Raw genomic sequence first — 21,297 nt, forward strand, 5'->3', positions numbered from 1 at the left:
GTTCAACCAGAGCAAACCACCCAATGTCACTACTGTCACTGCTGTTGTGATGCTCGTCCATGTATCTACTGAGTTTAAACGGCTCACATAAAAATATACCAGCAGTAGAGAGACAGTGTTTTTAAAAAACTTTTATTTGAGATATGACTTCATACTTGGCTGTTTTTGCTTCATATTAAGGCTGCAACTATAAAAATTATCTTCATTATCGATTAAACAACCGTCTATAAAACATCAGAAAATAGTGAAAATTCCAGAGACATTTTCAAGCCCGAGGGGACGTTTTCAAATTGCTGTTTTCGTCCGACCAAAAGTCTAAACCTAATGAGTTTCAGTTTACTATGATGTAAGACAAGGACGAGCAGCAAGTCTAAACATTTGAGAAGCTTGAACCATCAAAATATTTGGCATTTTTGCTTGAAAACTTAATTGATTCACTGATTATCAAAATAGTTGCCGGTTCATTTTCTGTTCATCAACTTATTGATTACTCATCCAATTGCTTCTGCTCTATTTCATATATTTATACACCTATTTTTCACCTACATGTATGCACATAACAGTTCTGTGTTTACTTTGACCTCTGTTCAGCTTTGTTGTCCTTGTTATTAGCTGTGTGTCTATGTCTATCTTCCTGTAAACTGTTCTGTGTGTAACACTGAGAGCAACTTAAAACTGGAGTCAAATTCCTTGTATGTGTTCACACACTTGGCCAATAAAGCTGGATCTGATATCATTTTTGAGACGTAATGATAAAAACTGCAAAAACAACTTTGGACTCACTTGGGTTAAAATCAAAATCAAACAATATCCATTTAGTGCCCATGTTGGCTGAGGTTTACACCTACCTGCCCCCACCTCCAGTGCTCCCCGTGCTCCCAGTGCCTGGTCCATTGGTCTCATAAAATGAAAAGGGGGCTCTCTCAGTCCCTGGGACTCGACACTTCACCTATCAGCGCCTCTGACTGCGTCCGAGTCTCCCAGCGGCCGAGCGCATTGGCCGCCCCGCGCGTCAATCACGATTTCGGGCGGCATGTGGGAGGAGCTGGGTGGAAGGATGGAGGGAGGGGTGGCGGGCGAGAGGCGGTGCAACTGTCAGTTGTGTTCCCTATTCACGACAAAAGTCGGCTGTTGTTGCTCTGAGTACAACCAAGACGACCGTAGTGGCTGTGTTTAGTCAGAGCGATGCGCCCCGCGGTGACAGATGAACGGATCCTGTCTTTACTTGACGCCAACAGCAGCGCAAGTTCGCTCCTTTCTGCACTTTGAGATCGATGTGTTTTGGGGAGAGACGGGAGTAGGGTTTCGGGTCGCCTTGTAGCCAACGCTGGATTGTTTTCAAACATTTTTCCCCACTAACACCACCTCGCTTTCATCATTTCTCGTCACGCACGGAGGCTTTGAGCGTTTTTTTTTGGATGCACAAACTGAGCCTTGACCGCCTCGAGGACAAGCAAGACTGGGCACGGTGAAGACTTGTTGCGCGCATCCGGGGAGCGCACCAGTCCAGTTTTCATCCAAGTCGATATTGTACCTGCGTGCGATGCTTTGATTTCAACAGTGAGTCATTTAGTGGAGCGGGAATGGACTGTGGAGAGCAGCTCAGACTCGCAGCCTGAAGTCAGCAGGGCTCGGTGCTCAGTGACTATGAGAATCTGTTCATAATTAACGAAATTGGGGTGATTAGTTTCCTCCTGTGTGTCAGAGCTGCTGGTGAACTGCTGAGCGGCTGATGCTTTAGGAAAGTAAGAACCAATTTCTCCTTTAAATGGCATCAGCGCACCGCCAAGTCAAACTGTATTCGGGTCAGATCCGACGAGTTGATTAATTTTCCTCCCCCGGTGTTTCAAATCGAGCCCTCCTTCTCATCGACATGTCTGAGCGTGATGGATGTGGAGACGGGCTGTGCAGCGACGGAGCGCCGGAGTGCATCCCGCCGAGAGCGTCCCGCGGCCGGCGGAGCGGTGTCATCCTCCCCGGCGGCGGCCAGGACACCGACACCATCCTCTTGGACTCGGTGAAGGCAGCACCTCGCCGGAGCAGTATCATTAAGGTAAAGAAATCCCAACCTGACACGGTGGTGTTTTCGCTCCATTTTACCTGTGACCCCCCCCCACTGAAATGGAAATACCAAAAGCTTACTGGATCCATTTTGTTCAAGATGGCCAAATAATGGTGTCAAATAGGAACCTTACGAGACGCAGCCAAAATATTTGTGGTAATATTGTTAAATGTTTCAACAAGTGAAAATCATAAATAAAGTGAAGCTGGAGTGAAAAACAGAGAAATGATCAGAAATGTTGGCTTTGGGTTGCACTGACAAGTAACATGTCAGCTTTAATTCTGCCTGTCCAACCCCCCCCCCAGGCCACGGTTCACAGACCGGGTCCACCTGCGTCCTCCAAGGCCAGACGGGGTTTGACGCGCGTATGACAGCAGCGCATCTTGTGGCACGCGCCCGTAGATTTTCGCGTCCTTGCATGCGTGTCACACGTGCGTAATTTCAAATTCCACCATCCTCTACCCTGTTACTGGGTTTCAAAGTAGCCATACCACATTCTCAGATGATTGGATAGCTGTGCAAGGTGAAGGACAAACTTTTGACTCGTGAGCCTTCAGTGAGACACCAAACGGGGATTCATGGTAACATGCAATAAGAAAGCTCCTTAAGGATTAGTTTCCCCTCATAAGAACCAGCTTTAATACATTTAAGGATTAAATATCATGGCATCACCAAGAAAGTCTCTCTAGGAACAATGATTCAGTGGGAATATTATGGTGACAAATGCACCACACACCCTCACACTGTAGTTGAATCTCATCAGGGCATATTCTTCTCTTTGGCACACAGGCCTAACCAGCCTGGTCTAGGCTGGGAAGCAGTGGTGGAAGAAGTAGGCCACTCAGATCATTACCTTAAGTAAAAGTAGCAGCAGAACAATGTAAAAATACAAGTAAATTCAAGTAAAAGTCCTGCGTTTAAAATCCTACTCAAGTAAAAGTAAAACTTCTGGAATAAAATGTCCCCTGTGACTGATATATTAGATTGTTGTAGCTGGTCAAGGTGGCGCTAGTTTTAATTACTTGATATAGTGTTTGTTAGTTTAGTCCAGTGGTTCCCAATTTCAGAGCTGGGGCCCCTCCAAAGGGCCACCAGATAAATCTGAGGGGTCATGAGATGATTAATGGGGGAGAAAAGAAGAAAAAACAAGTTCCGCTGCAAACATTTATCTGAATTTTTTTGCTGTTATTTTTGAAATAATGGAAAATGTTACGCCTCAAACATTTATTTAAATTACACCATCTGCGAAGTTTAGAGGGGAAATGTCCCTCGCAGAGATCTGAAAGTTGTCAAAGGGCCCCATATACACACTGATTTTACATAAGGGGTCACAAGCGTGTTGTATTTATAAGCGTATCACATGTTGTTTTAGGTAAAATCTTTGTCTGAAACGTAACTAGTAACTCAGATAAATGTAGTGGAGTAAAAAGCACAATATTTCTCTCTGAAATGTTGTGGAGTAGACGTATCAAGTAGCAGAAAATAGAAATATTCCAGCAAAGTACTTGAGGAAATGTACTTAGTTACTTTCCACTACTGCTGGAAAGACTCCTCACCTACTGACTCGTGCTTTCCCACCCTCACCTGTGCTCGCGTTGCCGGTCACTGAACCCCATGAAGGAGCAGGGTGGGGAAGTGAGGACTACTGCCTTGAATGTCTAACGTCACCTCTCCACCTCAGGTTATGTGTCACCTGTGTTGTGAGGTCATCAGGCAGGAGAAGGATTTGTCAAGTCGCCCCTGAGGTTTATGACCTTCTGAGCCCGTTTCACATCTGATGCTAACATCACGCTCCATATTTCATGTCAGCGGTCAAGTCACGGGGGAGCTGATGATTTTTGCTCTCGTCCGTACGGTATGAGTCAGCCCAGCGAGCCCCATCTGGAAGACCCAGCTGAACAGAGAGTCCTTTGACTGCTGCTGGGGAGGAAGTGGATGAAAGGATGGACAGATGCGAGGAGTGATGTCAGTGACAGGCACGATGAGCTGTGGCAGCAAGGGCTGGGTATTGAACCACAGTGCTGTTCAGAATCGACCAAAATATGTCAGAATATCACTGACTGGCAAGGACGGAAAGTTGGCACCAAATTCTTGGTCAGACTCTTAGTTGAAGTTAGTTTAAGTAGCAATGATTAGTCGAATAATGGAGTGATCGTTTCAGTCATTTTTAAGCAAAAATTCCAAACTTTTTCTGGTTCCACTTTCAAAAATGTGAGGATATACTGCTTACTGTTGGTTTATATGATCGTAAACTGAATATCTTTGGGTTTTGGGCTGTTGGTTGGATAAAATGAGCAATTTGAAGACAATCTTTTGAGCTCTTTGATTTCATAATGGAGAATTTTGTGACATTTTGTAGACAAAACAGTTTCTTGATTCACTGAGAAAATAATTAATCGCTAATGAAAATACTCGTTAGTTGCAGCCCCAGTTAAAGTCAAACTGGAATTTCAATTCTCCGCACTTTTCGTGTGCGGAAATATTCTATATGTAACTACATATATTGATACTGCAGCTATTGTGCATAGTATTTGTGGAAACGGCGTCTTAGCTTCAAGAAGTCGACTGACATCTGAGATCCGGCGCGTCATACTTTATCCTACGAACGTTGGTAGAAGACCGTTTTTTCCCTTTTACAACAAGCACACATGGCGTTGGTTATGTACCATTTTAAGACATCTGTCTATTTATTACAGCTGTCCCTTTACAACATTCAACATTTGGGAGGACCCATCGTGCTCTTAAAGTCACGGTGAAATGGAAACTAGCGCTTCTTTAGCTCAGTAATGTGACGTATGGTTGGTAGATCAGGAGGAGGAGGAAAAGCGTGATATTAATCAACCCGGAGTAACGTTCGGAGTCTTACGAGCTAACTGCCTGTGTGTTCGGTGGAATTGAAGTGATATAACAAACAATTTTTAGTGGCCGCTCACACAGATATTGCACCAACATTAAATTAAAAACATTGTCAGTCAGAAGCAAAAAAATCACACTCCCAGAGAACACTAATGTAGGGGTCAAGGCAGAAAAATAAATAAAAAATAATTTTTTTTGGTATTTATAACTTGACCAAATAAGCACGCACGTCAAAACAAAACCCAACCATTTGCATACTGATTTCTTAGCAAAAATCAAGTTAGTGCAATTGAGTTAGCGCGCATGATGCTGCCTGTTGCCGTTGCTCCATCTCGTCTATTATTTCTATTTCTATTCTATTAGTACTTCTATTCCTGTGTGCATTGACGTGACAGTGAGCAGCTGTAACGAAAGCGTTTCCCCTCGGGGATCAATAAAGTATTTCGGATTCTGATTCTAAAGAAGTGCCGAGCCCTGGCGACAGTGTGGAAGCACAGTGGAGGTCGAGATGGTTCGGAGCTTGAGGAGAAGGAGTAAGGAGTGAAACCAGCAGACCTCTTCATTTAAGAGGAATTATTTCGAGGTGAAGGGAAGGGGTGAGGTTAACTCCTGCACGACTCACATTACTACATCAACACACACGCACATACACACACCCCTGTTTGTTCAGCTCACCCCATCAAAACACACTCACACACATGCAGGCAATTAAGGCAGTCTTTGTTCTGTCTGCAAGCGCTGAACTGTTGCATGGACGTAGTAATTGCATCCTCAGCTCAAGAGCCGACATGTAGGTAATGTTTAAGATAATCCACATCATCATCATCAGTTGCGGGTTAGCAAACTGTCGCTGCAGCTGCTGCTGCGAAGCTAACAGCCAGAGAGGACGAGGCGGTAATATCTTTGGAAACTTTGGGATCTCCGCTAGACTTGAAAATGAAGTTCTGGGGTTTTGAACAATATTTGGCTGCACAGCATAAGTTTATAGCATTGCTCTTAATGTTGAGTTTAAAGGAATGTGGAACAGCTCCAACATTTATAATCACCTGTAAACCTCACACGCATACATACACAGTACTGTGCATGTACACAAAGATGTGTTAATGGAAATGTGTTCCTGTTGTATTGTAAGTTTGTGAGAATGGAAAGGGAAGATTGGTTCGACTCAGATCTTACAGTTCATAGTTCTCCAATGTACATTTGCTTTTGAAAGTTTCCTTTAACAACATGTCACCCTCCAGTGAAAACCATGTATCTCCAAAATTAGTGACAGACCTGTAAGGTTTAGTTGATTAATCGATCAGCAACTCATTTTTCAAGCAAAACTGCCAAACAGTCTCTGGTCCCAGCTTCTCAAATGTGACAATCTGTTGTTTGTCTTTGTTACGTATGACAGGAAATTGAATATCTTCAGGTTTTAGACAAAACAAGCAAACTGAAGACAGATTACCGTGGCCTCTGAGAAACTGTGAACGCCATATTTTCACTATTTTTTAACATTTCATAGACTGAATGATTAATCGATTAATTGAAAAAACAAACGGCAGATTAATCAATAATGAAAATAATCGTTAGTTGCGGCCCTAGTTGGTAATTTTGAATATGGGCTGAGAAAATTCTCCTACTTCAGAAGCTAAATAAACCATTGAAAACGCACAAAGCTAAAAAGCATTTTTCAGGCAGAAAGGAAATGAGGAGAGAGAGAAAGATGGTATGACATGCAACAAAGCTCGAATCAAACCGTGGCCTTTGTGGTCAGATGGTATTCGCTCCAACCATTTGGCCACCGGGCCGCCTCAAAAGTGCTGTTTTTCTTAGTTTATGTTTTGGAGATACATGGATTTTTTAGATAGTTTATAAATGTGTCACCTTAGTTTCTGAGAGCTGATGCTTTTTCTGTCAGTTGGTTGTAACCATGGAGCACAGAGCAGAAGTATAAAGTAGCATGAAATAGAAATACTCAAGTAAAGTACAAGTACCTCACAATTGTACTTAAGCACAGCACTTTCACAGTTCCTTTCACCACTGGATCACCGTGGCAGAGTTGTGGCAAACTGAAAACCCTGTGCTGTAATTGTTTATTCTAAACTGACCCAGGATCTGACAGGATTTAAACCGTCGCATGTATTAAATGGACCTTTTAAACCTGGTGTCTGGATGTTTCTCACCACAATGCTGCTTTGGAGTCGTGGTAACTTTATTACACAATCTTGCATCTTTGACTTTTTATCAAAGAAGCAGATTTTTTTTTCAGCGCAGTTGCTCATCTTTTTGACCGGTGATTCATCCGGGAGAGTTTCATGTCCATCCAACCCCTGAAAAGGCTCCAACAGCCAGTCACCTCTTGACCCCTGATGCCAGAAATAACTCTTCCTTCTCAAGTTTATTTAAGAAAATAATTACATGTGCTTGGCTCTAGAGAACAGCATTCTGGCACTCCTTAAGGATGTTGAGCTAAAGTAAAGCAAAACAGAAGAGCAGCTCATCATAACTTCAAACTACAATTTTCTCTGTAGCTAATACAATTTAAGTTGGAAAATTGGGTGAAACCTAGAGCATCTTCCTAATAGAGTTGTGTATATGCTGTTGTACGTGCGTTTGAGAGCACAGCAGAAAGACATTTCCCACATTTTAATGCAATAACATTTCACCCAGCAATACACCGAAACTGAATTTAAAATCTCACCCATCATTCAGGCTTGTTTTCACTCATTCATGCTTAGTTATTTAGGCCATAGTCACCCAGATGAGCTGGAGCGGCTGACAGAGCGCCGCTTCATCACCTATAAAGAGTGAGTTAAAGGGACGTTAATCTCAATCAAGTTAAACATATTAGGCTTAGGCTGTTATATTCATTTTCCCCAGCAAACCACCAGCAATTAGCTTACAGCATTACTGTGTAACAAGCCAGAAGGCAAACACAAAGCTCCGCGGGGTGGACACGCCAGTCGAGCCTGGGAGAGTGGAGCGGGATTAACAGTCGAGCCCGTACACAAGTGAATGAAAACACACACACACACACACAGACAAACACACAGACACACACAGACAGGCGGACAGGTTTTCCAGGATGAGGCTCAGGGGAAGGCATGGTTGGACGTCGCTCTGACAGGCCTGTGTGTTGCCCGACTGCTCGCTGTTACAGCGCTGAAGGACGCCGTCTCTCTCCGTCTCTGTGGCTGTTGTGTTTGGAGGGCAGAGCCTTGATGTCTCGGAGTTTGATCGCCAGACTGTGTTTAGTATTACTGCAGTGTTTCCGGCGGTCATCCAAGATTTTTGACAATTCAAATGGGAACCAATGCATTATCTGTGATTATCTAAATCCTTGACGCGAGTCACCCGACAGGAATCTAGTAACAAGACTAAGGCCGTGTCCATAAGCACCCTCACGTTCACTCATCCACACTTACTAATCATCATCGTTTGACGTCATCCCTGACAGGTGTGGTGTCACACTAAGGTTAGTCTTGCATCTATAAAAGGTTATGCTCTGAATTGTGGGATTGTTAGCAGAATGGAACAAAACAAGTAGTTTCCATGGCATGTACATGTTCCATTGTGGGAATTTTTAGGGGCACGTTATAGTGAATGAACACAGAAGTCGGACACTCAAGTGAAATAGCGGAGGGTAAATAATATAGTGCACTATATAGTAAATAGGGAGGGATTTCAGACACAGACTAAGAGCCTACAGCCATGTGAGGTTGTAGCACATTGGTGCTTTGAGCTAAATGCTAACGTCATTGGGGGCATGTAATGCTAAGTTGCTGGTGTTTACCTCGTTATATTTACCATGTTCAACATCTTCTTTTGGTGTATTAGCATGCTAACATTTGCTAATTAGCACTAAACATAAAGTGCAGCTGAGGCTGATGGGAATGTCACTATCTTTCCAGGTATTTGGTCATAAACCAAAGTATTGGATAAAGTCAAATTTTGACCTGATGAAAAGTCATGGGATTAACAAAGTTACTGAAATTCATCCTGAGGGGAACATGAATGTCTGTATGAAATTTAATGGCTATTCATCCAATAGTTTTCGAGATATTTCATCTTCATCATCTGCTCCATTATGGAAAGCCATGGAAAAGTCATGGAATTTCATATCAAGGCCACAGTGGGAGCCCTGTTTATGTTTGATATGAGGAGCTGAGTTTATTTTCGGCCCTTCTCAGAGTGCCATGTGGGTTTCTTATCCCAGTCTGCCTCCTTCTCCTCTCCCATCTGCCCTCCTTGCTCTGCGTCTGAAACTCCCTGTTTTTCCTCCCTCTTTCATTCAGAAGCACTTTGATGTTTTACGTCGTTTTCTTGGCATTATCGTTCTCTCTTTGGTCCATTGGCTCTAATTCTCCGTCTCCCCCTTGTTGTGCCGAGAAGCGAACAACAATGTACTCCTGGAAACCGGTCAAGAGTAATGACAATGTATTCCCTGTGGTTTAGTGTGTGTGCGCTTGTGTGTGTGCGCGCATGCAAAGCAATTAGGGCCACTGAGGGCCCTCTGTCTCCCAGTATCATTCTGCTACTGGTGCCACATCTCTCCGGGAACACGCACCACCTCATCACAGCTGCTGGTCAGGCGTTTATGTGTGTGACTGCAAGAGAGACAAAGCACATGTAGCTCTGAAACACCTCACAGTATTATACAATTCATTACAAAAACACCACAAAGTGCAGCCTCAAAAATGACCAAAGCACTGACACATCAACACTTCTCAGACAACATAGGAAGCTTTACACAGGCAGCAGTCATTGGGGGCTATCTGTTGTTATGTGCGTCAGTTTTTTTTACAATTTTACATCACTTTTCCATAATAGTTGCCATGTCATTGTTACTAAGTCAGACCTACATGTATCATTTCTCATTGGACCCAAAACTTGATTGACTTGTGTTTCCTATCCTATGCACACACCACCGACTACTCTTGTATTAAAACAAAGATTATTCCAGTAGAAAATGCAGACTTTTATCTTTACATTCCAAAAGTCCAAACTGTGTGGCTCCACTCTGCACCTGTGAGCAAATAAACTACCTTAAAGTGTTTAAGTTTAGCAAATTTGCCAGTCGGTTTTAAAAAAGAAACGTATTTCTGAGTGTACTCCCTAAGTTCCCAGGGTTTTGGTAAGGGATATCTTCGCAGTTCAAATTGCAACAGAACGAATGGAGATGGACATTTAAATGCAGTCTGAATGGTAAAAATCAGTTTAGCCGCTGTGGAAATATCAATGTCTAAAGTCAAGAAAACGGTCTTGACCGCAAATTTGAGGACGTAGGTTTTTTAGCTGTAGGTGTGTGATTTCAACATACTGACCCAGGGAAACAAACACTGACCATTGACCTAGAGAAAGGACATTGCTGAGAACATAAAACCCTTTGAAAGGTCTCCTTAATGTGTCATATAAAGAGGATATTGAGCGGTCCGTTCTGGGCTGCTGTGGAAACATGGCGGTGCAACATGGCGGCCTCCGTGGAAGGGGACCCGCTTCCTCTGTAGATATAAAGGGCTCATTCTAAGGTAACGAAAACACACCAATTCTTATTTTCAGGTGATTATACACTAATGAAAATAACAATAAATAAACTAATAAATATTATATTTCATTTCTGCTAATAGCTCCTCCTGAATGTTGCACACTGGACCTTTAAAGCCCAGATAGACCGACACGCATGCGGACAGCAGATGTTGGTTTTTGAGCTGTATACTGATATCAATATTTGAGAGTTTAAAAAATCCGATAATCTATTGGCCAATAGTATTTTCTTTTTTACATAAACACACAACATAAACAAACAATCTTGAAATGGATCCCTTTATTTTTCTTTTTTAAGACCTGTGGCCAAGATACAAACTAAGTGGCACAAATATACAGTTAAAAAGTCATCTTGTCAGTTCTCTTTGGTGGACGGACGAACTATGTAACGGTGACACTGTTTCCAAATGACCTTAAACCTATTTTGGCATTTCCATTCTGCAGTTTCTTGTTATTTATCGCCCGACACAGACACCGACATGTCTGCAATAAACTGATCTCTGCCTGGCCAATCTAACGTTCCAGCTGAAGTGCACTCAGTTATGTTGGATGTTTGCATTTGTTGAGGTGTTTTGACTTGTGCTGTTCGCTCATACTTTTTTTTTTGTCTGAGCCGACCCTCGCAGAGATGGGCAGATAATGCAGCAACGTGGTCACGGAGAGCATAACTTGAGCTTTAGCGGGTCAGATCTGTGGGGGGTTTATAACGTGCATTGCTGTCTGACATGTTCTCTTTTGATAGGACCATTGGGATATGGTGTATTTGAAACAACGCTTTAAAATAAAATGAATCCCTTGTAACTTAAAACAGTATGTAATGTTTCTTTCACACCTCACGCGAGAGGAGATCCTCCCCCAGAAAACTTTTCAAAATGCATTTACTGAAAGCGATGTTCATGCAGGTTCATTTAAAGCCAAGAAATTTCCAAACAGATGCAAGTGCAAAACAGGCTGATGGAAAATTACATTATGTAAGCGTTTGTGCCCTCCGCTGTCTTTGCACCTGCACAGAAATAAAGCCCCGTGTGTGAAACGTTTGTACAGTGTGATTACACCTATCACCTGGCTTTAATGTAAAAACCAATCCAAGAGCTGTGAGAAGTCTTATCAGTGTCTGTGTTTTTTATTTATTGATTCTGGCTGGACTTCATATGAGTGTGGACAAACAGTGTGTTGAACTGTGGGGCAGATTTCTCCGACCTGCACACAGAATTTGTGTTACCTGTCATTCCATGTAAATTTTATTAATTTCCGATTTAAGACTTGGATTAGTGACATTTAGAGCACCCAGTTCTTCTTTTTTTTGCCAGTAGGGGCAGAAATAAGTCACAAACTTGCATACAAGCTTAGGATAGGTGACTTTTTATTAGCAGTAGTGTTGAAGAATAAAACCACACCATTTTGCATTTAAACTGACCTTTGCAGCTACGTTTTCCAGCTGTTTAATGTGCAAAAGTGGGCTAGCTTATTAGCTTCACTATCTCGCCTGCAAACTGACTTTAGCGGTGCATTTTCCCCGGTGGATGTTTGTTTGGAAGTTTGTTCAACCAGCTACGGTGCAACACAAGACGTGTGTAGATAAGAAGAAGCTCAAAAGCTAATGTGGGTTGCTCTTTTAAGTTTGTAGCTTTGTTGCTTATTTGATTGACTGTATTCAAAGAGGTTCTTAATCAGAGAAACTGCTAAAGGCACAAACAGGCGGCGGCATCATGAAAACCAAAAATATAGCATGAATGTCACACTTTTTTGGGTTCTGATTGTTTTTCTCAAAAGAGTGCAGGACATGTGATTTATAAAGCAGCCCCGCATGCTGTTGCTAAACATTTGTGTAAGACTTCTAAGTATTTCTTGGAGTGTGTATGAAGGAAATAAGTATGGCAGATAAAATGAGCGAGAGAGACACTTAATACATGTTGTGAGAGCTCATGTCCGTCATTAGAGTTGATGCAGATGATGTGGGATTTAGACAGTGACCTTTGCTCCGCAGGTGGCAAGGCTTCCTTTGATGGAATTAAAACACCAGAGCATAAAGAGGATTTTAGATTTAAATAACTGAAAACACAAACTAGTTTAAAGCTGAGTGGCTGCCTGGGTGACTGTGGCAAGGACAGAGAGGAGTGCAAGCTGTTTATATCTATGAATCGGTCCCTGTTTAAACCCCCTCTACCTACCTCTCACGCTGCACACACGCACATAAACACAGTTCTCAGTCGCACAGCTGTCTTGCTTTTCTATCACTGTCACTTCTTTTGAGTTTTCTCTTCAGACACGTGGGAAACAAGGAAGGAGACGACATTTCTGGAAGCATGGAGGCAACATCTCCAGATCAGACATATGGCAGACGGATAAAGAGAAACGCTGAATGTGGTTCGACAGGTTGTAGAAAGTGAAGCTGCAAAGGACTCAACGTGAGGGGAAATACTGAAAAAGGAGGAGAGAGACAGAAAAAGAGAGTCATCCAGGCAGACGCAGTTTGCAGTGTGTGTGTCAGCTCAGCAGCGCGTGGTGTTAACCTCAGGGTGGATGGATCGGGGAAAACTCTAGAGACTGCATGTCAGGTTGTTTTGCTGTTTTGTGCTTCAGACTAGAGGGCAACACACACACACACACACACACACACACACACACACACACACACACACACACACACAGAGATCCTGGGTGATGTAACTGAGGCAGTTTTCACCCGTTTTGCAGATAATCCCAGTGGTCTGCTTTCACACCTCTGTCGTACCTTTGCATATGCCTTTTGTCTACAAATTGCAGGTGTTTACTAACGTGCCAGGTACCACGTTGGTGCCCTTAAAGCCTTCGGGAGATAGGCGGTGCTACAGGCTTGGTAACGCAGTGGCTACTTGCAGGGCTAGCTGGTGAACTACTGTAATTAGAGAGCTAGCAAGCGGGGAATGTGCTAGCGCTAGTCAGTCACACAGTGGCGATTATAGAGTCTGTTGGGGCCCTAGGCAAAAATTCCCAGGGGGCCCCTCTAACCAGCGTTCATCACCATTATGTTATTTCTGACACCCGAACAATAAAAACCTAAATAAATAACAAAAAAACTTCAACGTTGTCACATTGTAAATAACCCACATTATAAGGCCACTGCTCATCAACACATAAAACACTGATTTTGCAAATGCTGCTTACGGGACTTGGCTAGTGCAAATGCTGCCACTACAGTATGTTCACACATTAAAAGTTCACAAGCTGCACGTCTGAGCACGACTCTGCTCTGTCCTGAGAGGTGGAAAAAAACTGAGCTTAGAAACCGGGGAGGAGCGACGGCATCACAGGCATCGCTGAGAGGAGGAGCAGACCTCCTGTGCCGACACATCTGTTTATTTAACAGTGGACTCTTTAGGACTCTGCCCGTCACACTTCAGCTAGCAGAGTTGCTAGCTGAAGTTATTCAAGTGTCTCCCCCATTAGTTAAGGCTAGACTAAATAACAGCATTCAGTTATTTATTGCTTTAATTGTCATTATCCGATCCGCTTACCGCTGTCTTGCTGGGGCCCCAAGCCTTGCCTGTTCACAAGCTGTTTGTCTGCAGTCACAATACCTCTTAGAGCTTCTTTCTGTTTTCTCTATGCTGTGTTGTTTACTCCTTCCTGGCATTTTGTTCTCAGAATTGTATATCATTTCATTCAATAAAAAGCTACTGAAGAGGGGAAAAAAACTCAGAGTTAGCTACAATAGCTCCAACCGCTAGCTTGGTTGCCTAACGGGACAATGATAAACAGTTTTCGACTCCTGGTTAGACTGTCTACTAACCATTTCTCTTTTGTGGAGCAGTTTGTACTCAGACGGAGGAGGTTAAATAAAACTGGAAGGATAAGCTACAATAGCTTCCGCCATTTTGGACTCGCTGGCTCCTCAAAGGGCCGCGATTATTTTCATTTATCTGTTTTTTTTTCTTGATTAATCGATTAATTGTTTGGTCTACATAACAGTGAAGCATGCCCATCACATCTTCCTAGAGCCCATGTGGTGACACTATTAAATGTCTTGTTTTGTCTAACCAACAGTCCAAAACCCGAGAATATTCAATTGAATACAATGTAAGACCAAGAAAAAGCAGCAAACTCTCACGTTTAAGAACCTGGAACCATCAAATGTTTGGTGTTTTTTGCTTGAAAAATGACTTAAACGATTAATCAATGATCAAAATAGTTGCAGATTCATTTTCTTTCAATTGGTTAATCGTTGCTGCTCTAGATTCCTTTAAAATGAACTGCTTTTGCTGCAGAATTTTGACATTTTAAACGTTGCTGTGACTGGGCCTTTATATGGATGCGGACATGTGACCCACAAAGAAGTAAAAAGTGTCGTCTACGATCCCACTAGAGACAAAACTGTTGTGTATCACGTTGGGCAGTGAGGCATTTTATCTCTCCTGTTTTAATTTTCCAGCAGTGCAGGAATGTCACTAATGATGTTATCAAGGTGTGCAGTCTTGAGTTTTTCTTCGTATGGACCACAGTTACACTGGAACTGATCTCAGACCAGCTCATTTAGGTGGACTTGTTTAAGGTTTCTTTGAAAAAAAGTGTTCAAAAGGTCAGATTTTTATGCAAACTGCTCCTGGATTCAGACTAAAACACTAGTTTGAAAGCAAATGTGGTTATTCCTACAGCCTCTCCGTGCTCTTATCTTTAGGTTTCCCGCAGCAGCGCTGCATCGTTACACTGTTATTAGTGTGTCCACTCCAGCTGACTTGTCGGTTTATGAAGCCAATGGGTGTGTCCTGATTCACCCGAAAGTTAAGCCTAGTTATGTGTGTGTTTGTGTGTGTGTGTGTGTATCTGTACTTAAAGAGTGTTTGTTGTTGTAGTTTATTACAATAAACAGACTAAAGGTAGTGTGTGTGTGTCTGTCAGTGTGTGTGTTTGAGTTTGAGTGGGCTTCTCCTCGTCAGTGATTCACTAACATGTGCATGCGTGTTTCTTCATGTGTGTTTGTTAGTCAGTGAGAGTGAGAGTGTGTGTGTGTGTGTGTGTGTGTGTGTGTGTGAGAAGGGCATGCTTCAGCTCTTTCAGAGCGGAGGAATGCTGTGCGGCTGCCAGAGTCGGCTGCTGTGACTTCACTGGGACCAGCGGAGATCCCTGGCACCGCACACACCTGCTGCCATGGCAAGCACCCCCCCCTCCATCCCAACCCAGCTCCCTACCCTCCATGCCCCACAACTGTGTGTGTGTTTGAACATCTCTGTGGACTTTTGAATTGCTTGTAAAATAAGTATATTGGTGAATGCAGAGGTCCTGTGGAAATTAACCCCATGTGATTGTGTGTGTGTGTGTGTGTGTGTGTGTGTGTGTTTTTACAAGCGCTAACTGGACTAATCATCTTTCTCTCTTCTTCTTCTTCTTCTACAGCCATCGTCCTCTCCTCCTCTGCTCCTCCTCTGTCTGTTTCTGTCTCTCAGTTACTGGAATCATAGAGTTTCTCTGAGTTCACTTCAGTTAGAAGGTCCTTTACTGACAGGTTTACAGCAGATTACATATTTTAGAGCTACAGCCTTTTTTTTTATCTCTGTTTGTTTCTAGTTAGCATTTAGCCAATTTTCAAGGTGCCCTTCTCTCTGCTCTACTGTGTTCCTCATTCCCAATTTCTCCATCCCAGTACACAAGAAATACAGTTGTGTTAGCGTCATTAAAGATCTGGTATCAGTTCCAGCGTCACTTCAAATTCACTTCTGTTTCGACATTAGGTCCCATCACTAATCATCACCTATTCTCTGTTTTGGACTGCGCTTTTTCCTTGTGGACAAGAAAGGGAATTACCTGCTTTAGAGGCCTTTTATTATAATAATTATAATAATATTTTCTCTAACTTTGTGTCCCTGTTGAGCAAGCATGCCTTGCCACGCTCTCATCTCTTCCATTATTTTCAGGTACGACATTATGTATCCACTCACTTTCCTTCACCACCAACTCCGTCGCCGTGGGAGGAACTATTCAAATTTAGTCCGAGTCAGAAATCATTCATCTCTCAGATTCACCTTTGCCTCATGTCATTTAACAATAAATCTGTTCTCAAAGCTAAAGCTTGAGAGAAAGAAATGTTGAGTGTTGAGCTTTCAGACGATTGGTGGGGCGAGATCGGCTACATCATGTGCACGACTGGGTCTCGTACACTTTAAGGTCCTTCATAGGATTCACTTTTCCAAAGCCAAATTAGCCAAACTATACCCAGATGTGACCGGTGTAACCACGTCCCTGCCGACCTTCGCCACGTTTTATTTTTGTCCAAAATGAAAAAGATTTTGGGACATAATTTTGAAAACTTTATCTGCCATTCTAAAAATGGATCTGCTGCCATGTCCTTTGATTTCCATCTTTGAGGTGTAGACATGCCAAACGTCCCGCATTCAAAACCGTAAAAGTACAAAAGTATTAGCATCAAAATATACTTAAAGTACTCATTATGCAGAATGGCCCATCTCAGCATCATATATATTATATTATATATTATATTAGTGATGCATTAATATGTCACTTTAATGGTGCAGCTGATAAAAGTGGAGCTTATTTTAATTACTGTATACACTGCTGTTAATAAAACCATCAGTATGCAAATTAGAAAGAAAACATGAAGGTTACTTAGAAACAAGTTCATTGGTCAAATCAAAGCAGTAAACTGGATTAAAATACACTAAACCATACATTGTTTGCATTTACCACATGTGAATACATTTTAAATTGAGATTTGTGCATAATATGTACCATCAAGGATCTTACGCAATCTTTTTGTTCTTAAGCATTTTTCAAGTGTGCTATGGGAAGTTATTTTACAATTACATTTAATTATTAATCCACGAATGTCACGATGTCTTGACGATGACACACAGCAAGTCTTGGTGCTTTGAATGCACTAAAAGTCAATATGTTTTGACAGATAATGTCCTTGTCTAGAAAACATTCAGCTCCAAACAGTGAAATGACAGTAGAACAAGAACGTTTACTGAGATAAATTCATATTTGTATTATGTGAAAGCTGTACAAGGAAGAGCGGCAGCAAATGTCTCCTTCTGAAGGAAAACAAGCCCTGATATCTTCATGAGTGCAGACTGTGTAGAGACACTATTTACATTAAACACTTATTTGCATTGCTAATGCATTAGAAAGACAATATAAGACAAAATACATATATATATGTACATCTATTAATGTGAAATTCTTCACAGCTCAGTAGACCTGATTTAACACCTCAGCTAAGATGTCTTTCTACTAAATTTCCACTTACATCCAGCATTTTATCATCGTTTTTTCTTGGTTGTGGTCTCGGTTTTCAATTTGTGATAAATTTGGTAGAAATTCTTTCAGAAATTATTACATTTTTAACCCCAGCGCTCACTCTCTCTCTTATTTCATCGTTATGGTCGGCCTCTCCGTCACCAGCTTTATTCAGCCTTGCAGAACGAATTGTTGTAGAGTGAGACAAAAGAGGAAAATGATGATAATATGGACGGGTGGTGGATTCACAGTGTGAAAGACACAAAAGGAGAAGGACCGTCAGGTGTTTTGGAAGGCACAAATCGCTGTGAGTCATCAGGTGGAGGTAGCAAATATAAAAAGAGAAGAAACGGAGCAAAAGGTAGACTGGAAATAGACAAACAAAAGAAGCACTTGTGCATCCTCCCACAGCAATATATTGACACTATTTTGCTGTATTCCAATATAAAATAACATTCTGCTGCTGTCGAAGGGCAGTTTTTACCCAAAATAATAACATTTCTTCTGTGCTATCTTTCTTTTTTCCGGTGTGGCTATTTCCCACAGTTGATCCCCGTGTTTTTCTCTCTCTACAATCCATTACACAGCTTATAAACTGTGTATATTCTAGTTTCAAGCCAAAATCATTCCGTTTCTGCCACGTGCACTAGATTTACTTTGAGTTTCATTTGAGTTCAGATTCTCAGTGAAATGTATGCACTACATACTGCCCTGAAATGGAAAATATTAGTGGCACATACTCTACTTTTTGCTGAAAATCCAACAGTGCATAGATGTGAGAATTACAGTGATGATTCACAAAAGTCCAAAATCTCAATTTACTGCTCTCCATAGAGTAAATAGTATTATGTAGGAAACAGAAACCGTGAATGAGAGAGAGAGATTTTGAATACAGCATCAGTCTGAGCTCAAATATGTCTGGACACACACACACACACACACACACACACACACTTGCATTTGTAGAGGTGTTCAGTAGCCTACATGTCCGAACGAAACTTTAACAATTAATCTTCAGAGTGACTAGAATGAATCACCATTGTAACTGAGTGAATCAGTAGCTTTTAGCAGTGGAGCTCCACTTACTGACTGCGAGCGAGTGATTCACAGTACGTTACTTCCTCGTTAAAAGCACATTGACTCTTAAATGCGACTCTGGATTATATTACACTGTCTTATTCATTCATGCCATTCCATTAAGCACTCCACTCTCTGGTACTCCTCAAACTATTTGTTTTTAACACTGTTCTGGTATCAATAGCTGGGTTTCCATCCACCTGTTTTTATGCGCATTTTCAATTTGTGCAGAAAATTCAAAAAAAGTTTTATATGCTCGGCCGAGGTGGAAAAGTTGGTGTATCGATAGAAGCAAAAATGTGAGTTAAACGTCCGCTGAAGCTTCCTCTCACCGAAGAGGCGAAAAATGGCGGCAAACTTATCGTCACATCTGTGTGGAGCGATGAGGAGACTGTAACCTTCTTTAAATTAATACATGAAACAAACAAATGTCATATTTCCATCGTGTTTTCGACATTGTTTTTCACCGTTTGAGGTATCTCGATGTACCAACTCCTAATAATTGCATAACGGTAGTGGACGTAAACAAGCATTCATTCGCATTTTCTTTTGCTGTTTCTCGAAATTCGGTTAAATTTGCGATACATTTGGATGGAAACCTGGCTAGTGTCAGAATGATAAAAAACATAGTTTTTCTCTAAAACGTTTATTGAGTTGCTAGCGACCCGAGGTCTGCAAGGGTTATATTTTTTATTCTCTGTATGCTGGATGCAAGTGATAGCGGGTTGTGTTTGGCCTCATGATGGCGCTGTTGTCTCACTGTTAGTATGAATAAATACAGACACAATGATGAAAAAGTTTGTTTATATTTGCTTACTCTCACAGCAACATGTAGAAAATAACTTTTCAGAAAATGAAATCATAGATTTGTGAGTTGTTTGTAAAGATTTATGTCTTCAGTAGGAACGAATAGACTCGGAGTGCCACAGACTGTGTAGTTTAAATAAGACAAATAATGCACTGTTGGTTTTGATCTTTTCATGGGATTTACTGACAATCTGAAAAATGCAGAACCACACCAGTCTTATCCTTTAAGCCTAAATAAAGCTAAACCCTGAGGGAAGCAGCTTTTTGTCCACAGATGGGAGGTGAGCAGATGTTTTCAAGAACATTATAAAACATTTTGGATTTTATTTGATCCAGTGTTTTGTAGATCTGATAGATAACATGTGATAAGAGTAACGAGCTGGACTGGAGGCCGTGGGATGTTCTGCTGTTCTCTGTCTTAACTTAATCCACCACTCATGACATCCCGTACAAGAATTCCCTATTTCCGCCACAGCTTATGCTGCATGATTTATAATTTCTATATAAAACCTCCAACCAAAACCTCTGCTGAATTCTTTATGAAACCCTTTTCACATGGTATGCAGCTGGTCATCATGTACTCTGTGTGGGAAGTTCACACACAGCCGACGTCTGCTTTTTTCGCAGTATGACAGTTGCAACAGAGAGGTGGCAGCATGAGCGTGAAGAGGCTGTATCACAAACTAGTCAAATGCTCATTTTACACATGACGTTTTACCCAGAATGCCTCTGTGTTGGGATTCATGTGAACAGAAGCAACGTCTGACATTGTGGCAAAGTTAAAGGTATAATATCTAACATTTCCACGTTAAAATGTCTAAAAACGACTAGACCTGTGTTATATATTTTGTTGAGTTGTGTGCTTACATTATCCCAAATCTTTTCAACAATTTTCAAACCCAGAGAAATACGTAATTTTAATCAAGGTAACGGTGCGTTTCATTTGGTCGCCTGTTAATGGCGTCATATCCCCTTTGCGCATGCGTCAGCGTAGTGGTTGTCTGCCAGAAGAAATGCCAGAAATTGACTTTTTATCCAGTTTCAAGCCACATTTTTACAATACACTTTTTAGATCTTGGTTGTTTTTAACTATATATTTTAACCGGATGAAGGATTTTAGTCATTGGACGTCTGGATCTTAAGTTATCAGAGAAACAAGTAACGCAAATGTTAGCGGCGGCTCGGCTCACAGCCCCCCAAACAGCGTCGGAGAAACACTGATTTTTAACATGAAACTGATTTATTCAGTGTTTTTGCCGGTTTTGATCGCCGGGTCCGTTTGTTTTGGAGAGGAGGAGACCTCTGCAGGTTAATTCGGCTCCCGGTAAAAACCTCCTGAACGATGAACGAAGGAGAAGCTGCCTGCAATGATGGCAGTGTTGGTGAAGACAACGACTCCCATGATCCCACGCTACTTCACGACGTCATCAAACTACGTCTTTTGTTATTGTTTTGATGTGAGAGACCCCTAGCGGCAGAAATGACTGTGATACTGTGTGTTTAACCTAAAGTATCTCCTCTCGACCTAAATGAAATACCTGAGAGATTCCTTTTGTTTAAACAACATCAGTAAGAGTAGCGGGTCGAACACGCTGTGGGTAATGGACAGTTTCCTTTTTCTCATTGCCTGATGTAAGAAAGAGAGTAAATATTCCTCTGGAGGGCGAGATGAATGAACATGTTAAAAATAGTAGAGAAAACACAAGAGTTCCCACCTGCTTCTTTTCTTCAAC

The 21,297-nt window shown here is 41.8% G+C and overlaps 1 protein-coding gene across 1 annotated transcript in view; it reads left to right on the forward strand.

The window, feature by feature from the left end:
• Window positions 1–817: 817 nt before the first annotated feature.
• plcl1 (phospholipase C like 1) overlaps window positions 818–21,297 on the forward strand; it is an 89,070-nt gene continuing 68,590 nt past the window's right edge. Inside the window, exon 1 of the mRNA XM_044216809.1 lies at window positions 818–2,053. Coding sequence (XP_044072744.1) covers window positions 1,874–2,053 — 180 coding nt within the window. The 5' untranslated portion in view covers window positions 818–1,873. The remainder of the gene's footprint in view (window positions 2,054–21,297) is intronic.

This window comes from Siniperca chuatsi, linkage group LG12 (genome assembly GCF_020085105.1).
Source record: "Siniperca chuatsi isolate FFG_IHB_CAS linkage group LG12, ASM2008510v1, whole genome shotgun sequence".
NCBI lineage: Eukaryota > Metazoa > Chordata > Actinopteri > Centrarchiformes > Sinipercidae > Siniperca > Siniperca chuatsi.